Below are 18,212 nucleotides of genomic sequence, written 5' to 3'. Positions count from 1 at the left end.
ATTTGCACATATATTGAAAATAACCCTTCAGTGATGTTTAGGAAACACCTTGCAGAGCAAAAGTATTAAAATTTTGAAGCGAAAGACATTTGCATATTCAGAAATTCAGGATTTCCCATTAAGACGGAGGGCGACTGTCATTTTAGGAATTTCCAGGAGGCTAATTAACCTTTTTTAGGGAAAAACTCGGACGCAAATCATTATTTTAAACAGAGTCTGCACACATGTCTGGAGGGGATCTTTAAACTTCAGCATAGTGATTGAATGACCTGTTAAGATGGCTTTAACCTCCTCAGTATTGGCGTAACTTCAGCTGGGAATTTCTAACTTTGAGAAAGTCACGCTGATATCACGTGTGGCGCTTTGGTTCCAGCATCAGTGAAATATTCCCGCTCCTTCCCTCCGCTTCTTCTCTCCCCCACTGCTGATAAAACCTCAGAGCACTGCAGTTACTCATAAACAGTGTGGTTATGATAACTGCTCGTACTGAAGCTTCACTGCTAGAATAAAACCCAGCCAGCTAAGCGTGCACACATTTCTTCTTCTTCGGTGGTGTTTTATAGTGTGGCGTGAATCACAAGGTAAATATGCAGTGTAATATTTGTGGGTGTACGTGCTGTTTGTGTGTTTTAGTTGCTAACAGAAGGGCAGTGTTGAAGAGTTGTGCGCATTATATGTGTTTTTGTTTGTTTGTTGTTGTTTAGAGAATTTTAACTGTGCAGTCAAACAGCCCAGAAAGTGTGTGTGTGTGTGTCAGTTGTTTCCTTTTAATGTGTGTGTGTTTATCTGCATTCAGTGTTACGTGTTCATTTTTCTCAAGTGATGCAAAGTAATAAATTAAAATGTGACATGATGTGAGACACCCCCCATTTATTTGCTGCTTTTACATTTACTCCTTAATGACACCAGTCATGAAAAATTAGTCTATCACTTGATGCCCGGTCATTATTCTTCCTGTTGCTTACCGTACATTATTCACAAGTAAGTTTTTTATTTTCACATTAAACTGTTGTTATAATTTGGCTTTGACTTTTGTTTTTCATTATAAAATATTAAATAATCCATAACACTTCTTACTAATACATCTCGGTCTTATACGTACATTTTCTTAACTGCTCTGGTCTGTGGGCGGCTGGAGCTGATCCCAGCTGTCACAGGGTGAGAGGTGGGGTATAGACCTTGGACAGGTCAGCAGTCCATCACAGGGGGAACACAGAGAGAGACATTCACACTCATAGAAACTATTAATTATATAAAACAACAATATCCTTCCAGAGGCTGCAGGTGGATGGGGTTGGAACAGCAGGAAGTGATGTAAGCAACAGCAACAACAACGAGATTTTGCAGCTTTAACAGATGCTAAATGAGGAGGGTTTGTTTGGTACATGACACAAGGAAGGTGAAGCAGGCACTGTTTTCAATGGGAAAACCTTCATCACTGTCGCGTGACCTGTAAACCATTTTAACCAAGCATGCATATCCATGGAAACGAAAGACTTTTTTTTTTTTAAATGTAAGATTTATTTTTGGCTTTTGAGGCCTTTATTTTGACAGAGAAGAGCAGGAAAACAGGACAAACCCAGACTGCTGCAGTAATAACTTCATGTTTTTACGTGGTGAAAATGGAGGCTGCTCATAAGCTTAACCCAGTAGTTCTAACACATAAATCCAAACAGTGACAGAAAAGAAAAGTTCTTTCTGTCTCCTCAACTCTTTCTGGAGACCCTGCCTCGGTGCTGTCTCCTGCCTCTCTCCCAATGCAGTTTTTTTTCCTTCTAATTCCCTGTGCATTGGAAAAATCTCAACAATCATATTTGCCCTGGTTAAAAGTTCAATAAAAATGGATTCATGTATCAGGATGTGACAGGCTGTAAGTTAGAAAGTGTTTTCATTGAGACACAAAACTGCAATACAGTGAAAAACTAATTTTCCAGGTCACAGGTAAATTCAGTTAAGCGTGTGTTTCTGTGCTTATTGGGTAATCTATCAGGTTTGTAAAGTGATCTGATTTAAAGTCTGATTAAAAAACATTGTTTTATTGTGTAACATTCTGCTCATTTATTTATGTATAACACGTTTAAAAATGGTTAAATGCTGTATTCTGTATCCTGTCAGGGGAATTCCTCCTTAGAAAGAAAGAAAAGGAAATCTTACAAGCGTGAATCAGGTCAAGACTTTTCCTTTATCACATATTTTACATGCACAGGAAATGTGATTGTAATAGGATTTCACAAAAAAACCCATAGCTGTGATTCTCGGTCTTATTACAGTCTTACTCCTCTTTATAAGTTCAGGCTATGCCTCGAGGCCAAGCTCCTAAAGGGATTAACACTCCCCCGGTGTTAACAGATAAATAGCAGTCTGCTGGCCTGAACCCTCCATTTTCCAAGAAACAAATTATGTGGAACATTAAATTATGATTTATTATCAGGACCTGCCAGCAGATCTGAACTTTATCTAACATCTAACAATCCTTTCCAAGACATTTATTCACGTAAAACTGTTTCAAGTCTCAATTTAGGCTTAAAACAGTAAAGTTATGCATTTCAAGAACATCGGTTTTCTAAAAATATGCTACATATTACAAAACTCACTCTCTTTATGAAGCAATATGTAATTTCCACCTTTAGAATATTTTGGACACTTTTTTCATCCGAATTGGGGAAACTCGTTTCCCTCCAATTCATCAAATTAAAACCAAGAAATAGTTTCGACGCTGTTCACAGTTACAACTTAAAGCTGCAAAAAGTCATTTGAGACTTTACAGATTTAAGGCGCTACAGATATCGCTTCTTAAAGTGTTAATTAAAAAAATGTGTCAGCTGCTGGGACAAAACACTTTGTGAGCCAGTCAGTAAAGCTCTGATGTCACTCACCAAACACGGCTAAAAATACCGCGTCATGGATGCCTTTCAAAATAAAAAAGCCTTCTTAATTTAGCCTTAATTAAGTTTCCATCAAAGGGTGATTCTTCTCACTCTGTTTGTTTTAACTACATTTACACTACAGTCACTGTTACAGCTCACTACTGTTAAATAAATATCAGCTGCTGTTGCTTCAATCAAATCTAGTTTTAATCAGAACATTAAAATTTGAGTTGCTTTTGAGTTTGGATTTCTTTGCTTTGTTTGTGTTGGAGGTTTTTTATTTTTGTGATTGTGTTGTTGTGTTTGTGGTTTATGGCTTGATGATTTTATCAGTATTTCCCTGCTTTTTCCTTCCCCTCAGTTTTGTCTGTGTCTTCAAGCCTTCTGGGTTTCCCTCTGCCTCGTTCATTCAAGTTTAGAATATTATTTTAAAGTTTCAGCGTTAGTTTTTTATTTTCTATTTATCTTCATCTGTATCTTATCTCTGATTAGTCCTCACTGTACTTATATAGTCGTGCCCTCCCTTTAGTCTTTATCTCAGCCTCTCTCCCCTGATGTGCTCTCCTGGCTCTCTCTGGGTTTCTGATTTGTCCGAGTACAGTCCTGCATTTGGTTCCCTCCACCTCATATTTAGATTTTTAATAAATATTAAAATAAAACTAAAGTATTAAGTAATTTTTTTTACAAATATTTACCCAATAAAACAAATTCTGACCTGTGATTATTTCAATTTTTCATGATTACTGATGATTGTGGGAGAAATGTTAAAGCAGCAGATCCTTCCAGCCTTTTTTCACTGTATTTGTCTCTGTGTGGTTATTTTTTCTGAGTGTATGTTTGTGAGTCCTAACGTTTTGTTTGTGATCACCAGTGATATACTGTATATTTGTGTTAATCCCTTTAATGTGTGTTAAAGCTGTGGTGTTGTGTGTGAGCCTGATGTGTGTTTGTGTGTTGACAGCCGAGGTTGAGATGACAGCAGGTGGCCTCGCTGTTATGGATTTTCTTGTAGCTGTTAGATCGCAGACGTGCGTGAGAGGATGTCAGCAACCTTTCAGGACTTAACCCAAGAGGCCGACATGAAGCTCAGATCAATCACGCCTGACTCATCACCTCACCTGACCGCTTGTCTCATCCTTTGCATTTTATTACATCCATCTCACCGTCCTGCTCTCCTCTGTACATCTTCACTATCTGCTGATTATTTCTTCCACTTTAAGTCTCTTCTGTCACATTTACTGACGTTTATCTTACTCCTGCTTGCTGTCTGTCAAATACCATGTTTATCTCTCCAGCCCCTCCTCCTCCTGTTTGGTCTCTTTTCTTATCTATTTGTACTACTTCTTTGCTTCCCTCTCCGGTAAAAAGACACCAGATATGGAACTTCTAACTAACATATCAGCTGCATTTACTTTAATTTGTCTACTTAAACAACATTATTTATGTTTTTACCACCGTGCAGAATGTTTGCAGCCTTTTTATCTTTAGCATATTATAAAGGATTTTTTTCATTTTGTAAACTGGAGACAAAAGGTGTGCTCCTTCAATCATTTACCTTTCACACACCACAGAACAAACAACAGTAAATTTCCGTGTATGATAAAAAAGTTCTGCGAGTCCGCCCATAACAGTAACTTTTAAAGCAATAAAATTTCCATCCTACTCTTGAAGGTCATGCTCTCATGCATTTCTGAACTGTTTCACCACGTGCCATTGATCAGCTTCTGTGCCACCCTGACCTCAAATCATCACCAGCAACAACCCAAAGCAGCTCAGAAGCGATGAACCATGAATTCCTCGAGTCAGACTGAAACTGTGACTTCTGAGAGAGGACACTGTGCCACATCACATCACTGCTGGCATACAGCGCAATAAAAAGGTGGAAATGTTTAGTCATCCATGTTCAGCCCACCCATTGCACTTGGCAGCTTTGGCTTTGTGCAGCTTTGTAACCGTCTCCCAGATTTTATTAGAAGAGATACGGTGCACACTATAAAACCACAAGTGCAGGTGATCAGAACAGGTGTTCCTGTGGGAGCTGAAAAATATGAGCAAAAGAGTTCCAGCTTTACCAGAAAGGGGACGTCAACCAAGTTTTTTTAATTAATAAAGGATTTTGAAGTTAATCTTTTGTATCTGCACAGCATCCTCAGCAGGATTCTCTCTTTCAGCACAAATTCAGTCATTTGCTTAATGCTGACTGTAATCCACACCGTTCCCTATCTGTGTCCTTATCCCTCCACTGTGCTGACTAATGGACAGTTTATTTAAAATGCACAGAGCTTCTGAGCTTTTTTACCGTCTCTCTCCCGTTTACGCCTTCACACTTTTCACGTAAACATCTCCACTCACCCCGATTTCCTCATTTTTCTTGCTTTACCTGTCTTTCAGCACATCCATCTGGCTCTTTCTTGTCCTTTTTAAAACTTTCAGAGTACACCTTGAGTCCATCTATCTTCAGTCAGCCCCCATGCTGTCTTCCCTGCAGTTGAAGGGAATAGGCACTTGTGAAATATTGTAAACCCCCCACCCCCCCAGGCTCTGTTTCCTCTCAACCTCCATCCCTGCCATGAAGACAAAGAAGTCCTCTCTGTCATGTGACACAAGGATCCTCTTTAATATCTCTGTTTAGGAGCTTCCTGTGCAGTTAAATGTAGCCTGTGTATGTGTGTCATTGTCCTCTGTAGTAACATACAACATGTATGATGACAAACATGTAAAAACAGCTGTTGCTGGCGGTAGATTTTTACATGCCTCCTGTATGTTTGTATGTGTCTTTCTGTGTGTGTGTCTGCAGGTGGTTCGTGAGGCTTACAGCAGGTTCACCGAGGAATCGCTGACACAGTCGATGTGTGATAAACCCATGGAGAGCACAGAGGTCACCATCAAGGTCAGTGGTGGAAACAAAAAGCCATTTAAATGCAAAAAAGGTTAAAATGATAAATTAAACATCTCAGAAATTAAAAGATCACAGCTTCAAATAGCCAACTTGGTTCTTTAGCTGCAAATTCATACATATTTTTAATAATCATGCATCAAAATAGCAACACATAAGCTGAAAGACAGATGAGCCTAGAAAGATGATTCACATCTTGGCTCTCCATGGGCAAGTTTGTTGCACAGCTACTCTCATGGCTCTTACATGCTCATAAAACTGTACAATTCCCACGACCAGCTGGAGAACTTTGTGGAGTGCTACCTTTTTAACTTTGGTATTCAAAACAGGAGTTATATTAGATTTTATAGACCAACACTATAAAATATGTATATATGAGATATTTAACATGATGGCCTCTGGATGTGAAACAAGCAGTCAGCCATCTGTGCACTGCACAAGTGTAAGGATTAGCTGCTGAGGAATTGCTCTGCATTCCTGGGTATAGCCTGCAGCTGTGCAGTGGTCATTGGTTGTGGCTGCCAGTGATGATTACATCGACCCTGCATATCTCAGGCTTTTTCAGTAACAGCCAAAATGCAGGAAAGTGTCTGGATGTGATCCTGATCCAGCAAAGCCCGAGCTGCTCTGACAGTGTGTCCAAACATTTTCCTGGGGTGCAGCTGCACGACTGGCAGAGGTACAGGTTGGAGCAGCTCATCTTTGTCCCGTCACATTTCCACCAAGTTCAGACGTGGTGCTCTCAGGGTCATGTAAGGCTGCAGCAACAACTCAATAAACTGGCCTGGATCAGCTTCAGTCATTTGCAGCATGATGACACTGATCACAGTGTTGTGCACACACTGAATATTTGTATTTTTGAGACCACTGGAACAAGAATGTAGTAAACTGAACCTTTTCTGAGGAGTGAAGTGAGCTTATTTGTATTCGGTAAACAAATTACCGCCCTGCCATTGACTAAAATCAACGGGAACCAACAACTACTCACAGAAGAAGTTTGTGTTATCTAAGGGATTAAAATGATATGCTGAGAAATGGATTAAAACAAAGACGGAAAATATATTCAAATATTCATGATGTAAAACTCATGTTGCTTTTTTGACTAGTGTAAACCTAGACTAGATGCATTTTTTGTTTAGCTAATAAAGGATAATAAGAATACTGGTGTGTAGCCAGATGAATAAGCATTTTTGTGCCATCAGTGGATGTCTGAATAATCAGCTTTGGCTCCAGCTTCTTATCTTTGTGCGATGTTGTTTGGTCCTGGCATGAAAATCAGGCTAATAGGTCAACAGAAGAAGAGTTTCACCATCAGCTTTTATAGGTTACATAATTATTAGTGATAAGAGCTGTAGATACAAGAATGATTAGAGCAATATCGTCTGAGACTGAAGTCTTGATCTTGATTAAGAGAACAATCTGAAGCTTAATAATGTCCAACACTTGATGTACTTTTGGAAAAGTTTCCGCTCAAAGTAATATATTAATTAAAAAAAGATTAAAAAAGATTTAAAGACAGAAACATCATTGCCCATCTTTGTGTTTGAGATTGCTCAGAAACTACCTGCTATAAAATGTCACCTCAGTGCCAAGAGTAATTAAAATGCAATCGACCTTACACGCTGCACTCAGCAGTGGAACAAATTAGACTCAAGTTTATAACTGCAATAAAGGAGTAAAGAAAGTGAAGCGGTCAAGGTTCAGGGAGTCCTTTAAAACGGTTGATTAAAGCTCCCACAGGACTTCTTGGGCTCCAACGTGGAATATCACAATAAAACTACAGTTGCTTTTCTAAATTTGTTGTTTCAAAAATCAAAGAACTCAGCAGCATCTGGATTAAATGTAAATTAAATTTAGTCTGTTTGTTACAAACATTTCTTACAGGTAAATGTTAAATTGAGTTTTGCTGTCCTACATTAACATGCATGTGACAACAGAGAGCTTTGCGTCTCAGGAACAACAACAATGAAAATGTGGTTTCTACATTTCACACTGAAAGCAGGCGTAGCCCACATCTTACAGGCCAAACATTTAGTATAAATCTGATTTGATCTATTCAGGTGTTTTTCTTTATCATTTTGCTGCACCTCTTTGTTTGTGTCCATGTAACATAAGAGTAGGGATGGCTGCAGGACATGGTGAGGTAACTCTATAAATATGGTTGAAATGTACATAAATTATTCACTTTATTTTTTCCTCTGACCTAAATTTTAACCACTTCTTTTTCTTCCGTTCTTCGATCCTGTATCACCTCCTTCCTTCACCTCCTGCGCTCTGTTGGGAGCATCTGTTTTGTACTCACTTCGACTCCTGCTTCTTTTGTCTTTTCATCTCAGCCCTCTGTCCCTGTATAATATTTTTCCTCTTTACCATTCTACCTGGCTTTCTTTTGCTTTATCGCCTCTCTACTTTCTAGTTGTTGTTTTTTTAAACTTTACTTTGTGTTTTACTTTCATCTTTTGTTGGGTCCTACTTTCTCCTCTTTTACTCATCTTTTCCTTCTTTATCTTTCCTTTCATCTTACTTTGCATTGTAACTCTTCTGAATTGTATATTTAGCTTGCCTTTCATCTCCTGCCTCTTTTCATGCAGGGCCTCGAGGTGTCCAAACCAGGCCGCTACCACACTCTCAACTCTGATAACTTTTTGGAGATGAGTGACTCCGGAGTCGAGTTCACCAGCTCTGGCCTCCCACTGGACAGCGACACGGATGCTGCGATGACCTACGCTTCCCACAAGCCCCTGCTGAATGCCGCCTCCCCTCCAGCCATCTCTGAAGGATCGCACTCCGAGGGCTTGGAGGCCACTGTGGTCCCCGATGGCGACCTCAGCGCTAGCCAAACCCCTGACTCTGCCTTGAGCCCCATCTCTAATCCTCACTCGCTCGCAGCTGCGACGCCTGACGGAAGCCTCCGTGGCGCTGCATCACCGGGAACCGCCTCCAGAGGCACTGCTGAATCAGATACAGCCAAGTCAGAGGGAGGGGCTGAGAGTGGAGAAGGTGAGCAGAAGGAGGAAACGGCCCAGAGCACCTGAGAGGGAGTACCAGGGTGTATTTTTTTTAAGCTCACCTCTCCTAACACATCCACAGTCGTCTGGCAGGAACTTCTCATATCTCAACACCATCAAGTCCTTCATCACTGCATAAGAAGCAACATCACAGACAAATGTTAAAGCTTGGATCCGGATGTTTAGCCTAGCCTAGAAGAAAATAACTAAAGCAGCAGTTGCTCAGAATGCACAATGCAAAATTTAAAGCAATATGCTCTGAAAAATGAAAGGTAAAAATAGAAACCCCCGAGCTGTATCAAAAGCAGCTCCGTGCATCTGGAAAATGCATGCATTTAAATGAAACATTAGAGTAGCTATCATAGTTCAGATCTACAGGACATTGCTGACATTAGAGTAGACTGCATGCCAGCTAAAGAAGCATAGGCTTACAAAAGAAGCTGTGATGACACGAAAAGGGTAAAACACATTCATCAGTTTTAGGGAAACGCCTGAAGGGGATCAAATGATTTTGATTCCTGTGAATAGTGGTCAAAAAATGTGACAGCAGTGTGACAGTTTGACAGGTAGAGCCAGCGCGCATCAAGGAATCAGACATTATTTTCTAGGACCAAGGCTACTAACGACAATAACAGCAGAGAGCGTCTCCCTTTCCAATGGCGAATGACAGCACTTTTGTCTGCTCTCACTGCATCAGACAAACACAGTGATGATTGCATTTCAGCCCACCCACACGCAGCCTCTCTATTATTAACAGTACAAGCATGTCGGAAAGTGCCTCCACATCTCCGACAAAAGTGCTTGTTTCAGCAGTCATTTACCCGGAGAAAAATCTACTCGAGGTATTATTTCTCAAAAACCTGCAAAGTGAAACAAGCTAGATTAGATTGAGTACCCTACTACTGGATGGCTGTTTCCCCTTTTCTTATATCCAATGTGTCAAATCTGCCAAATTTCAACGCATCATCTAGAGAAAACCGCCTAAACGTCCACTTCATCTCACTTGCACTAATGATAAAAGCCAAAAAAAGAAGAAAAAAAACCACCCAAAAGAGCAACAACTAACTGCAGAAACTGTCCTCATCTGTTTTACCCACCCAAGGGAGTTGTCACAAGCCCTGTCAGAGGAAAATAAAATCCAGAGACTAGCGCGCAACACGTCTGGGGCTTTTGGAACGGCTCCTGAGAACGTAATTGGATTCTCGGTCTCTTTGCAGACGGACCAATTCACGGACACCGTCGAGTGAGGAGCGGTGATAAAAGAGACGACAGAGATGGAACAGTGTTCTATTCGGCGAACAGATAAATGACTTGCATGATTTAAAGCCCCCTATTTTCATCTCAGCCCCAATCCATCTCACGGTGCTCCAATTATTGTAGCCCGGTTGTTTGCCAAAATGAAGTGAGTGGAAAGGCACAGTTTGGATCAGTCTGCGATAACGATGCAGCCCACAGCCTCAACAGAAGGAGACTGAATAAGTCGTGAGAAGTGTAAATGTGTGTGTGTGTGTGTGTGTGTGTGTGTGTGTGGAGGGGTGGTTCGTGTAAACCGAAACAACATTATTAGACACTCAGTGCTTCGTATGGAGGCATGAGTCAATTCAACCCATTAAAAACAGGAAATTAAAAAGAGGAGAAGATACAAATCACAAATTAAGGGTTAAACCAATAACTTGTTGCTTGTGCTTTATGAATCCCAACTTATCACATAATTTACTATATAATAGTCCAGTGTTGTTGACTTAGCTGTTACAATGTTACAAAGGCATCGCTCAAAATCTGTTCAATCACTGAAGTAAGAGCGATGTTTAAGTTTAAGTGCTGCACGACCACCTTTCATCTACTCAAGGGCAATCCTGACATCGTGCTGCAGATTTGAGCTTTAAAAGCGTGATTTTAAAAAGAGGCCGCAGAATGGGCTGGGGATGTAGTCAAATCTCTTTTAAATTACATCCTTGAATAAAATCTGCTTTTTCTTCTGCTTTTGAAGGGGCTTCTTTTTACACAGGGAGGTTTGGTAAATTAGCGGTCACTTAAGAGCAATGAAAACATTTTGTGGGAGAACACACACAGACGCTACAGATGAGAAATGGAATAAGTGATGGCAGATAAAACATTTTTTAAAAGAAGCATGAACAGAGTCAATTAGATTAAGCTCTCTCCATCCTAACAACTGCTCCTGACTAATTGGTTCCCCTTCCTCGCTGTGAAAGGGGCCCGTGGGCTAATCCAGGTCACGGGAAGCTGATTTACACCACAGTACGAGAGCGAGGCATCTCACGGCGCTGACGAAACGGCGTCCAGGCATGTCCTGTCCTCCGCGGGGCCCGACAGTCTGTGATACCACCAAGGTTGTGTCACGGCAACATCGGCCACGTGCTACACCCTCTGAATTACACCCGAACCACACTTATCTTCATCACCGAGTCCACATTTCGATATCACTATTATGTTTGCCATTGACAGCTGTTAGCAGTACGGCTACCTCATGCTGTAACCGAATCAATGTCAACTGGAAAAGTCTGAGAGATTTACGATCCAAACCTTCCAGGGTGACTAATAGCAGTCAGACAGGTGCAGATAATCAATGCCTGGCAAAGAAAAGCACAAAATTTAACAAGTAATCCCTTTTTAAATGTAAAAAAGGGTTCGCACTGTACTTAAAAAGGGTAAAAGATAAGAAGCAGCTATTGTAAATACAGTAAAGCTATTTGCAAACACAGACTTTTTATTAGCTCGTTCCCTTCTTATTCAGGAAAACTTAGTTTGAGTTGCGTATTTCAGCGTCATGTGTTTACAATGACTTGCGTGCCCTACATTAATGTGACTGAATGATTTTATATGGCTGTTTTCTATGGATGTGCTTTTGCTCATGCAGGGACTTCATCTGATATATGTGTAAACTGAGGGGCTTCCAAAACTCTTGTTAGGTGAGCAAATTGATGGTCAGTGGAGTTTGAATTAATTCTAAAGCAATATTACTATTATAGCACTTACACATTACTGTCACCCACAGGAAAGAGGAATCAGGCGTAGCACATCCTAACATGATCATGCTCACTTAGTTATCCTTTTTTCACTGTTGTAAATATACAGATATGTGATCTGCATGTGTATAGTGTGAAAATACTAACATATTTCTTACTGCAAGGCTTATGCAAGATTTTATACTATTAAAACGCTGCATTTATCCTTTAACCACACATCGACAGTAAGCAGAAAACTATGCCTTTAGCTGGGAAGACTCGTAGCTCGTGCCATGTTTGTGTGTCTGGGCCTCGGTCGTGGTCTGTGAAGTCCTTTCATCAAAGCTGATGTCAGCGGAGACTCGGCTGCCTCTGGGGTGCAAAGCATCACGAGCGTTGTTGATTTAACCTCGTACTGCCTCCGAGACCGGGGCAGGAATGTCGGATTCACATAAAGTTCCAGAAATCCAAACAAATGCAGGCCAGCAGGATATAGTTACAGGATAATAAATTGATGATATGTAAAGAAGCACATCTGTTTTACATGAATTCGTGCACGCTTCTTTGGTTTCTTGCCCAAATCTATAACTTCAGGAAAGTCCCAGGTGATTCTGGTCGTGTCTGAAATCATTCACTCATTCGTTATTGGTTGATGTCTATAAAGGAAGTTCTGTGTAGACAGCTGTCTGTGATCAAACTTTTAAATATCAGTCAGGTGATTCTCTGCTGCTGTCACACAGTTAAAACATAACAGCATCAATCTAATAAACTGGCAGTATTTTGGGTATTAATGCAGATTTTCTCAGTGTCATAAACTGAAATAATTTGTCATTTAACTTCAGCACAGTGCGATTGTATCTTTTGTAGTAGTTGTATTTACACTATTTAGTAGAACATTGTGGTACATTTTAAGTGCACGATGGGGAAAAAGGATACCAGACACTTAGACCTAGCATATATATTCACTATATATACACACAATTCACTATATTCATATATATGGAGAGAGAGAGGGAGAAATAAAATTGTGAATGATTTCTGACTCATCGTTTGCTTGCTTGTTTTATAACTTGTGAACTAGCAGCACACTTGGGATTTTTTTTCTGAGTTACAGAGTGTCTGAAGGTTTGTGATAAGGTAACATGAAAAAAAATACCTCTAAACTAGATAAGCAATCAGGGTGCATCCTGTACCAAGGCCAGCGACTCATTTATCAACTTTAAAGCATCAGAAATGCGTTCCTCTTGTGATCATGCTGCACCTGACCACCAAGATTCAGAGAATTCAGCCTGTTAGTTTTTGTACAGGCTAATCTTCCTCAGAGACAGCGTAAGCCATTTATCTGGCATCTGCAAAGCTAGCAGCTAGATGGAAACGATGCATCTTAACTAGGATGCTGTTCTTGTCCTGCTGCCAGACGTGCTGCAGTTTTACTGTGGCACAAGAAACGAAATTAGCATATTATTCAAAATGTTGCTGTATGCTAAGTCGAATTTTAAAAAAACAAACTTCCATTTAACCACAGCGGGGTACATCTGCTGCACGGGCTGCCAAGATATTCAGCAGATATACGGAGTCCTTTGTGGAGCCCCAGGTATTGCTCAAGACAAATATCTGCCTGCTATCCTTACTGTTCAGTCTGAGCTGTTATGAAAGCATCACATCAGAATATCTGACATGCATTCATCAGGAAGATTTAACATTTACGTGCAGATATTTCAGATCCTGGTCGACATTTTATTTTGTGTACTTCAATTTTGAGAGCAGCAGACTTTCTCAAATGCATTTTACTTTATAAAGATGAAAGGTTTCAGATCGAACGTGCATCATAAAGCCTCTTTTGGAGGGCACTTTGCGCTTGGCAGGGTGAAAGGACACCGCCCTCCTTTGGATCGCAGCCTGTGCCTGCTGGAATAATAAAACTTTAGGTTCAGGCAATCACGGCTGACATAGGCTTTATGAAAGGATTTCACTTGCTGTCATTCATCCTCAGTCTGATGTTTTCTCTTTCATTACACATCTGAGCCGCTATTCACAAAGCCTCTCAGAACAGAAGTGTTGATCCGTGTGTGGGTAGGGGGAGATTTAATAAAATGTTCTTTCAGTTCTGGTAGATTCGCTCTTCTGTTAATCTACTATTCTCTGTAAATCCAAAGAATATAATAAAAAAAACACGAAATGATGTCTGCAGTGTGGCAGTGCGCTAATACCTCTGATCATAACAGAAATACACTCTCGCACGAAATACCCACACTACTGTTCACTGCAGCTTCTGACTCTCACATCAATTAAATTTAATTCACTCCAGTTCAAATCAGTGGCTTTTGTGATTGAATTTAGTCTCATCTCTGATTCATGACGGATAATTGGAGAAACTAATTGGAAAGCACTTATCACTCCATCACTCTGAGTGCAATATTTTACCACGCTAATATTGCCGGTAATCTTTTGGACAAACTGATCCGGGTTCAGCAGCACTTCGGCTCTGAGCAGCATTGTGAATTATTCAGAAATGCAGTGTACCATTTTCTGCTTGAAATCTGTTTTGTAGTCAAACTTCTGACCTATCGCGAGCCTCCCAGCACCTGCGGATGTTTTTCATGTAAGAAAAGGTAAAAAAATGTACGTATGAAAAAATAATCACATAATCATTGTCTTTACTTTGAAATAAATGTACTTGATCTCAGAGGAGAGAAGTGGATATGCTTAAAAACTCACCTCCTTTGAATGAATGACTTTCATTGTCTGGACTTTTTATAGCATCACATTGAGCACAAAATTATTCTTGCTGTGCTTAGTATTTCTCCTTACTCTGATATTATAGCCTATATATGCTGTCCAAGTATACCTAAGAGTTAGTGTAACTGCAGCATGCCGACCAGTAGATTGCTTGTGGGACAGCAGACGTGACCTAATATTGATAATAATAATGTGAACTGCACTTTTCTGTACAGGCGGCCACCAGAGTTCACTGTGAACTCGTGGCTGTTTCCCATGATCCTCCTTAACCTTAAAAAAACAAAATCACCTTTCACTGCAGGGATTCAGCAGCGAGTGTGACTTGAGGATGAATATTAGTGCTTTTTCACATGTGCTTTTCTGCCATTTGTTCATCATAAAAATTGATTTTCCTTCAGAAGTGGATGTTTGTTGCATTTATTAACACCCAGTATGAAATAAATGATAAACATGTGAAATATTAAAGAATTTTGCCTTTATTTGATTTAGTCTTTGAAATTTGTTTTTATCATATTTAACTTTTTCATTCTGTTTTTGACAAAAATGAAATGGCATGCATTAAAATGAGATATTGCCTTGATGCTGGTATTCTCCTTTAACATACGGCGTAATGTGCATAGACTGAAACTCTTAATTGTCAAGTTGATGTCTATTTCAAATCTGAAATGCATGATCTGACTCTAAGTGGCATTAAAATTTGTATTCCAGATGTTTAGTTTATGTGATCTGAATATTACATTGACACTGGGTTCACCTTGCATCTTGCCTGGTCTGTTTAGTAAGTCTACCTGTGTGAGTTTAATCTCCTTGGCTTATAGGGATCAGGTAGTCAGGGTGGTTCTTGAAGCTTAACTGGATCCTCTTTGTTGTTTTAGCCCATCAGAAGTATTGTTATTGTCAATATTACTGTTATAGCTTTTTCTGAAAAACACAACTCTGTTTTATTTAGGACTGTGTTTGATGCTGGGATCATTTCACTTTCTCTTTCAGTTTGATCGGGGCCGTGATCTTTTGTCTCAGTGGACTTTACACTAAAAAGCTAGAAGGTGACTGTTTTTATCACCTGATATGAAAGTGAAGTGTCTCTCTTTATGCTGATCAATGAAATTAAATGGAGAAAGTAGAAAGACAAGCTCTTAAAGTCTGATACAAAACAGGGTAATTCTTTTAGTCTGCATTTCTGGAGAAAAATGTGAGAAATATGCAGGTTGTGCTGACATCTGACTGACTTTTATGAAGAAAAAAACACTGAAACACAGAAATCTGTGTTAATGTTGTGAGTCTAGGTCACAGGAAGTGAGACAAAACGATTCAAGGAGACACGATTGTACCTGTTTGATTGATACCAGGAATTCTGGTCCGATTGCTTTCCTCTCCTTTCTTCTTTTCTGATGAACATCTTGGTTTTGTTTTAAAAAGAAATCAGGTCTTTCAGGTCACACATGCAGTCATTGACTCTAACAATACTTCAGTGTACTGCCATAAACAAGCCTGGTTTGCTTGAAGGATACATCAGTGCTTATTTGTATTACCTTTGAGACCTTTTGGCATAATGGCACATACTTTTGTAAAGCTCCTCTCTTTTTCTGTAATGAATGAATAATTCCAATTAAATGAATTTTCAACCCAGAGCAAATGACGAGATTTATATTTTTGTCTCGCTGCTTTTTAAGGTACTCTTTCCGTTTCCTTCATTCAACTCAAGTATTTTTCATTTGAACTTCAATAAAGGATTAGCACGCATTTCCAAAACGTATCAGGAAAGCCACATTATATATAAATGGTTTTAATCTGTAAGAGAAGGTAACCACTTTCCCAAGAAAGCACAGAGCACATTTTGAATTCTTTAAGTTCACCTAAATATACCCAGAGGTAATAGGAAGTAGTGATGAAAGCACTCCAGTTGATTGTGCAGTGCTTGCCTGTAGCCACTGGTGCCTCTTAAGTCCTTTTGCATAATATTATCTCAGTGCTTTAGTGGTTGTAGTGCAGAGTTTTAAGAAACATTATCCCGAATCACAGATAATGACAAAATGCAAAAACACACCAACAGGAATCATATTTTCTTATAAATATCATCATGTATGGGTTCCCTCTAAACAGGCACTAATAATAAACAGTTAAATGAGAATAAATGCTCCCTCTGACTCGCTCCTCCTGCTACATCAAATTAACAAAATTCACATTAACAGAATCACATAAAAACGACACAAATACAAATGAGGACTATTAACGTGCCTGCTGCTATTATTGACATATTCGACAGTGTCTCTCTTGCTGTTACTTCCCCTTGATGTTCGTGTTTGTGCAGAATAATATGTTTAGCCGTGACTGTGAGTTGACCTATGAAGACTCTTGGGTTTCTCTTTTCTCATCTCAAATCGGACTTTATGATGTGTGAGTGTAAATAAGATGATTTCAGGAGGCTTGTGCAAGATTTTCTGGGGACTTGGCACAAAGGGTGTTTGAAGCATCTTGGAGAATTTACTGCAGTTTTCTGTGGGTTTAGTTTGTTTCACTCTCTTCTGTCCATCTAATCTCATAGTTGAGACCAGTTGAGACACACATGCAGGCACTGGGAAAACATGCAAACTCCACGCATCAACATCCCGACAGCCTGAGGCGGAAACCAGAAACCTTCTTGCTGTCAGGCAACGCCGCACTGCGCTACCATCGTGTTTCACTTTAATGTTTTCTATACTTAAACTTATTTATGCTGCATAGAGTTACTGTGTGTGTACAGCATAAATAAGTGTGCTGCAACTTTGAGGAAACCACTCTGTTGGATAAACTCAGTTCTGCTGTAATGAAAAGCCCTCTAGACTCAGTTTATAATTCTAATTTGATCAGACCACCAAACAAAGGCCTAAGTGAACACAGACTTTTCCAGAATATCTTAAAGACTACTCGACATCATGAGGCATAGTTTCTTCTTCAGTGGTTCTTCTCATTTACAAAGAGATCCATTTATAAAACAACTGAGAATAAAGAAGATAAACAAGCACAATTGTAACAAAATTCATCAGTTTTACTACACTGATTGAATCTACAGTTTACAGATCACAGTGAAAAACCACAAAACCTGCACATGTGGAGTTTTTGGAATGAAGTATTAGTATTTTATATTTTTATAATTTAAATAAGTTGTCAAGCTCTGGAAATACTTTTAACTTTCTATGCACTTCCACTCCCGTGTAGCAGGCACATGGAAGCTCCACCACATTGGAATAGCAGTTCATTTTATTAGAAAATTAGAGTAATTTCGGACTTCAATTCAATTTTCACACTTTGCAAAGCCAGCGGGCTGAACTGGATCCGTCGGCAGGGCAGTTCTGGCAGGCCATTGACATCCGCTGGGATGGCTGTGGCTCAGAGCGGGTCATCCACTAACAGGAAGGTTGGTGGTTTAATTGCTGGCTGCTCCACTCTGCATGCCAAAGTGTCTTTGGGCAAGATACTGAACCATGAGTTGTGTTTATTGGAGTGTGGATATTAGATAAAGAGTTTAAACGTAGAAAAAAGTGCCTGCATTAGTGCGCGTTTATATGGATAAATGAGATAATGTATTGTGCTTTATCTCATTCATGCTATAAAGTGCACATTTAAACAACATAAGCTGACCCGAAGTGCTTTGGAGATAAACACATTTACATTTCAGATCTTTAAAGATTGCCATTTCAAAATACAGGAAAAGGTGTGTTTTGTTGTACTAACTAATGATTGTGTAAGTCAAAAT

The 18,212-nt window shown here is 39.6% G+C and overlaps 1 protein-coding gene across 1 annotated transcript in view; it reads left to right on the top strand.

Moving 5' to 3' along the window:
• Nucleotides 1-14,955, top strand: part of LOC116331937 — a 32,408-nt gene extending 17,453 nt beyond the window's left edge. The window contains exons 9-10 of the mRNA XM_039605195.1: nt 5,665-5,757; nt 8,355-14,955. Coding sequence (XP_039461129.1) covers nt 5,665-5,757; nt 8,355-8,798 — 537 coding nt within the window. The 3' untranslated portion in view covers nt 8,799-14,955. The remainder of the gene's footprint in view (nt 1-5,664; nt 5,758-8,354) is intronic.
• Nucleotides 14,956-18,212: the final 3,257 nt, after the last annotated feature.

The sequence above is a fragment of the Oreochromis aureus genome, linkage group 22 (assembly GCF_013358895.1).
Source record: "Oreochromis aureus strain Israel breed Guangdong linkage group 22, ZZ_aureus, whole genome shotgun sequence".
Classification (NCBI taxonomy): Eukaryota; Metazoa; Chordata; class Actinopteri; order Cichliformes; family Cichlidae; genus Oreochromis; species Oreochromis aureus.
This window is presented reverse-complemented; position numbering and strand designations above follow the sequence as displayed.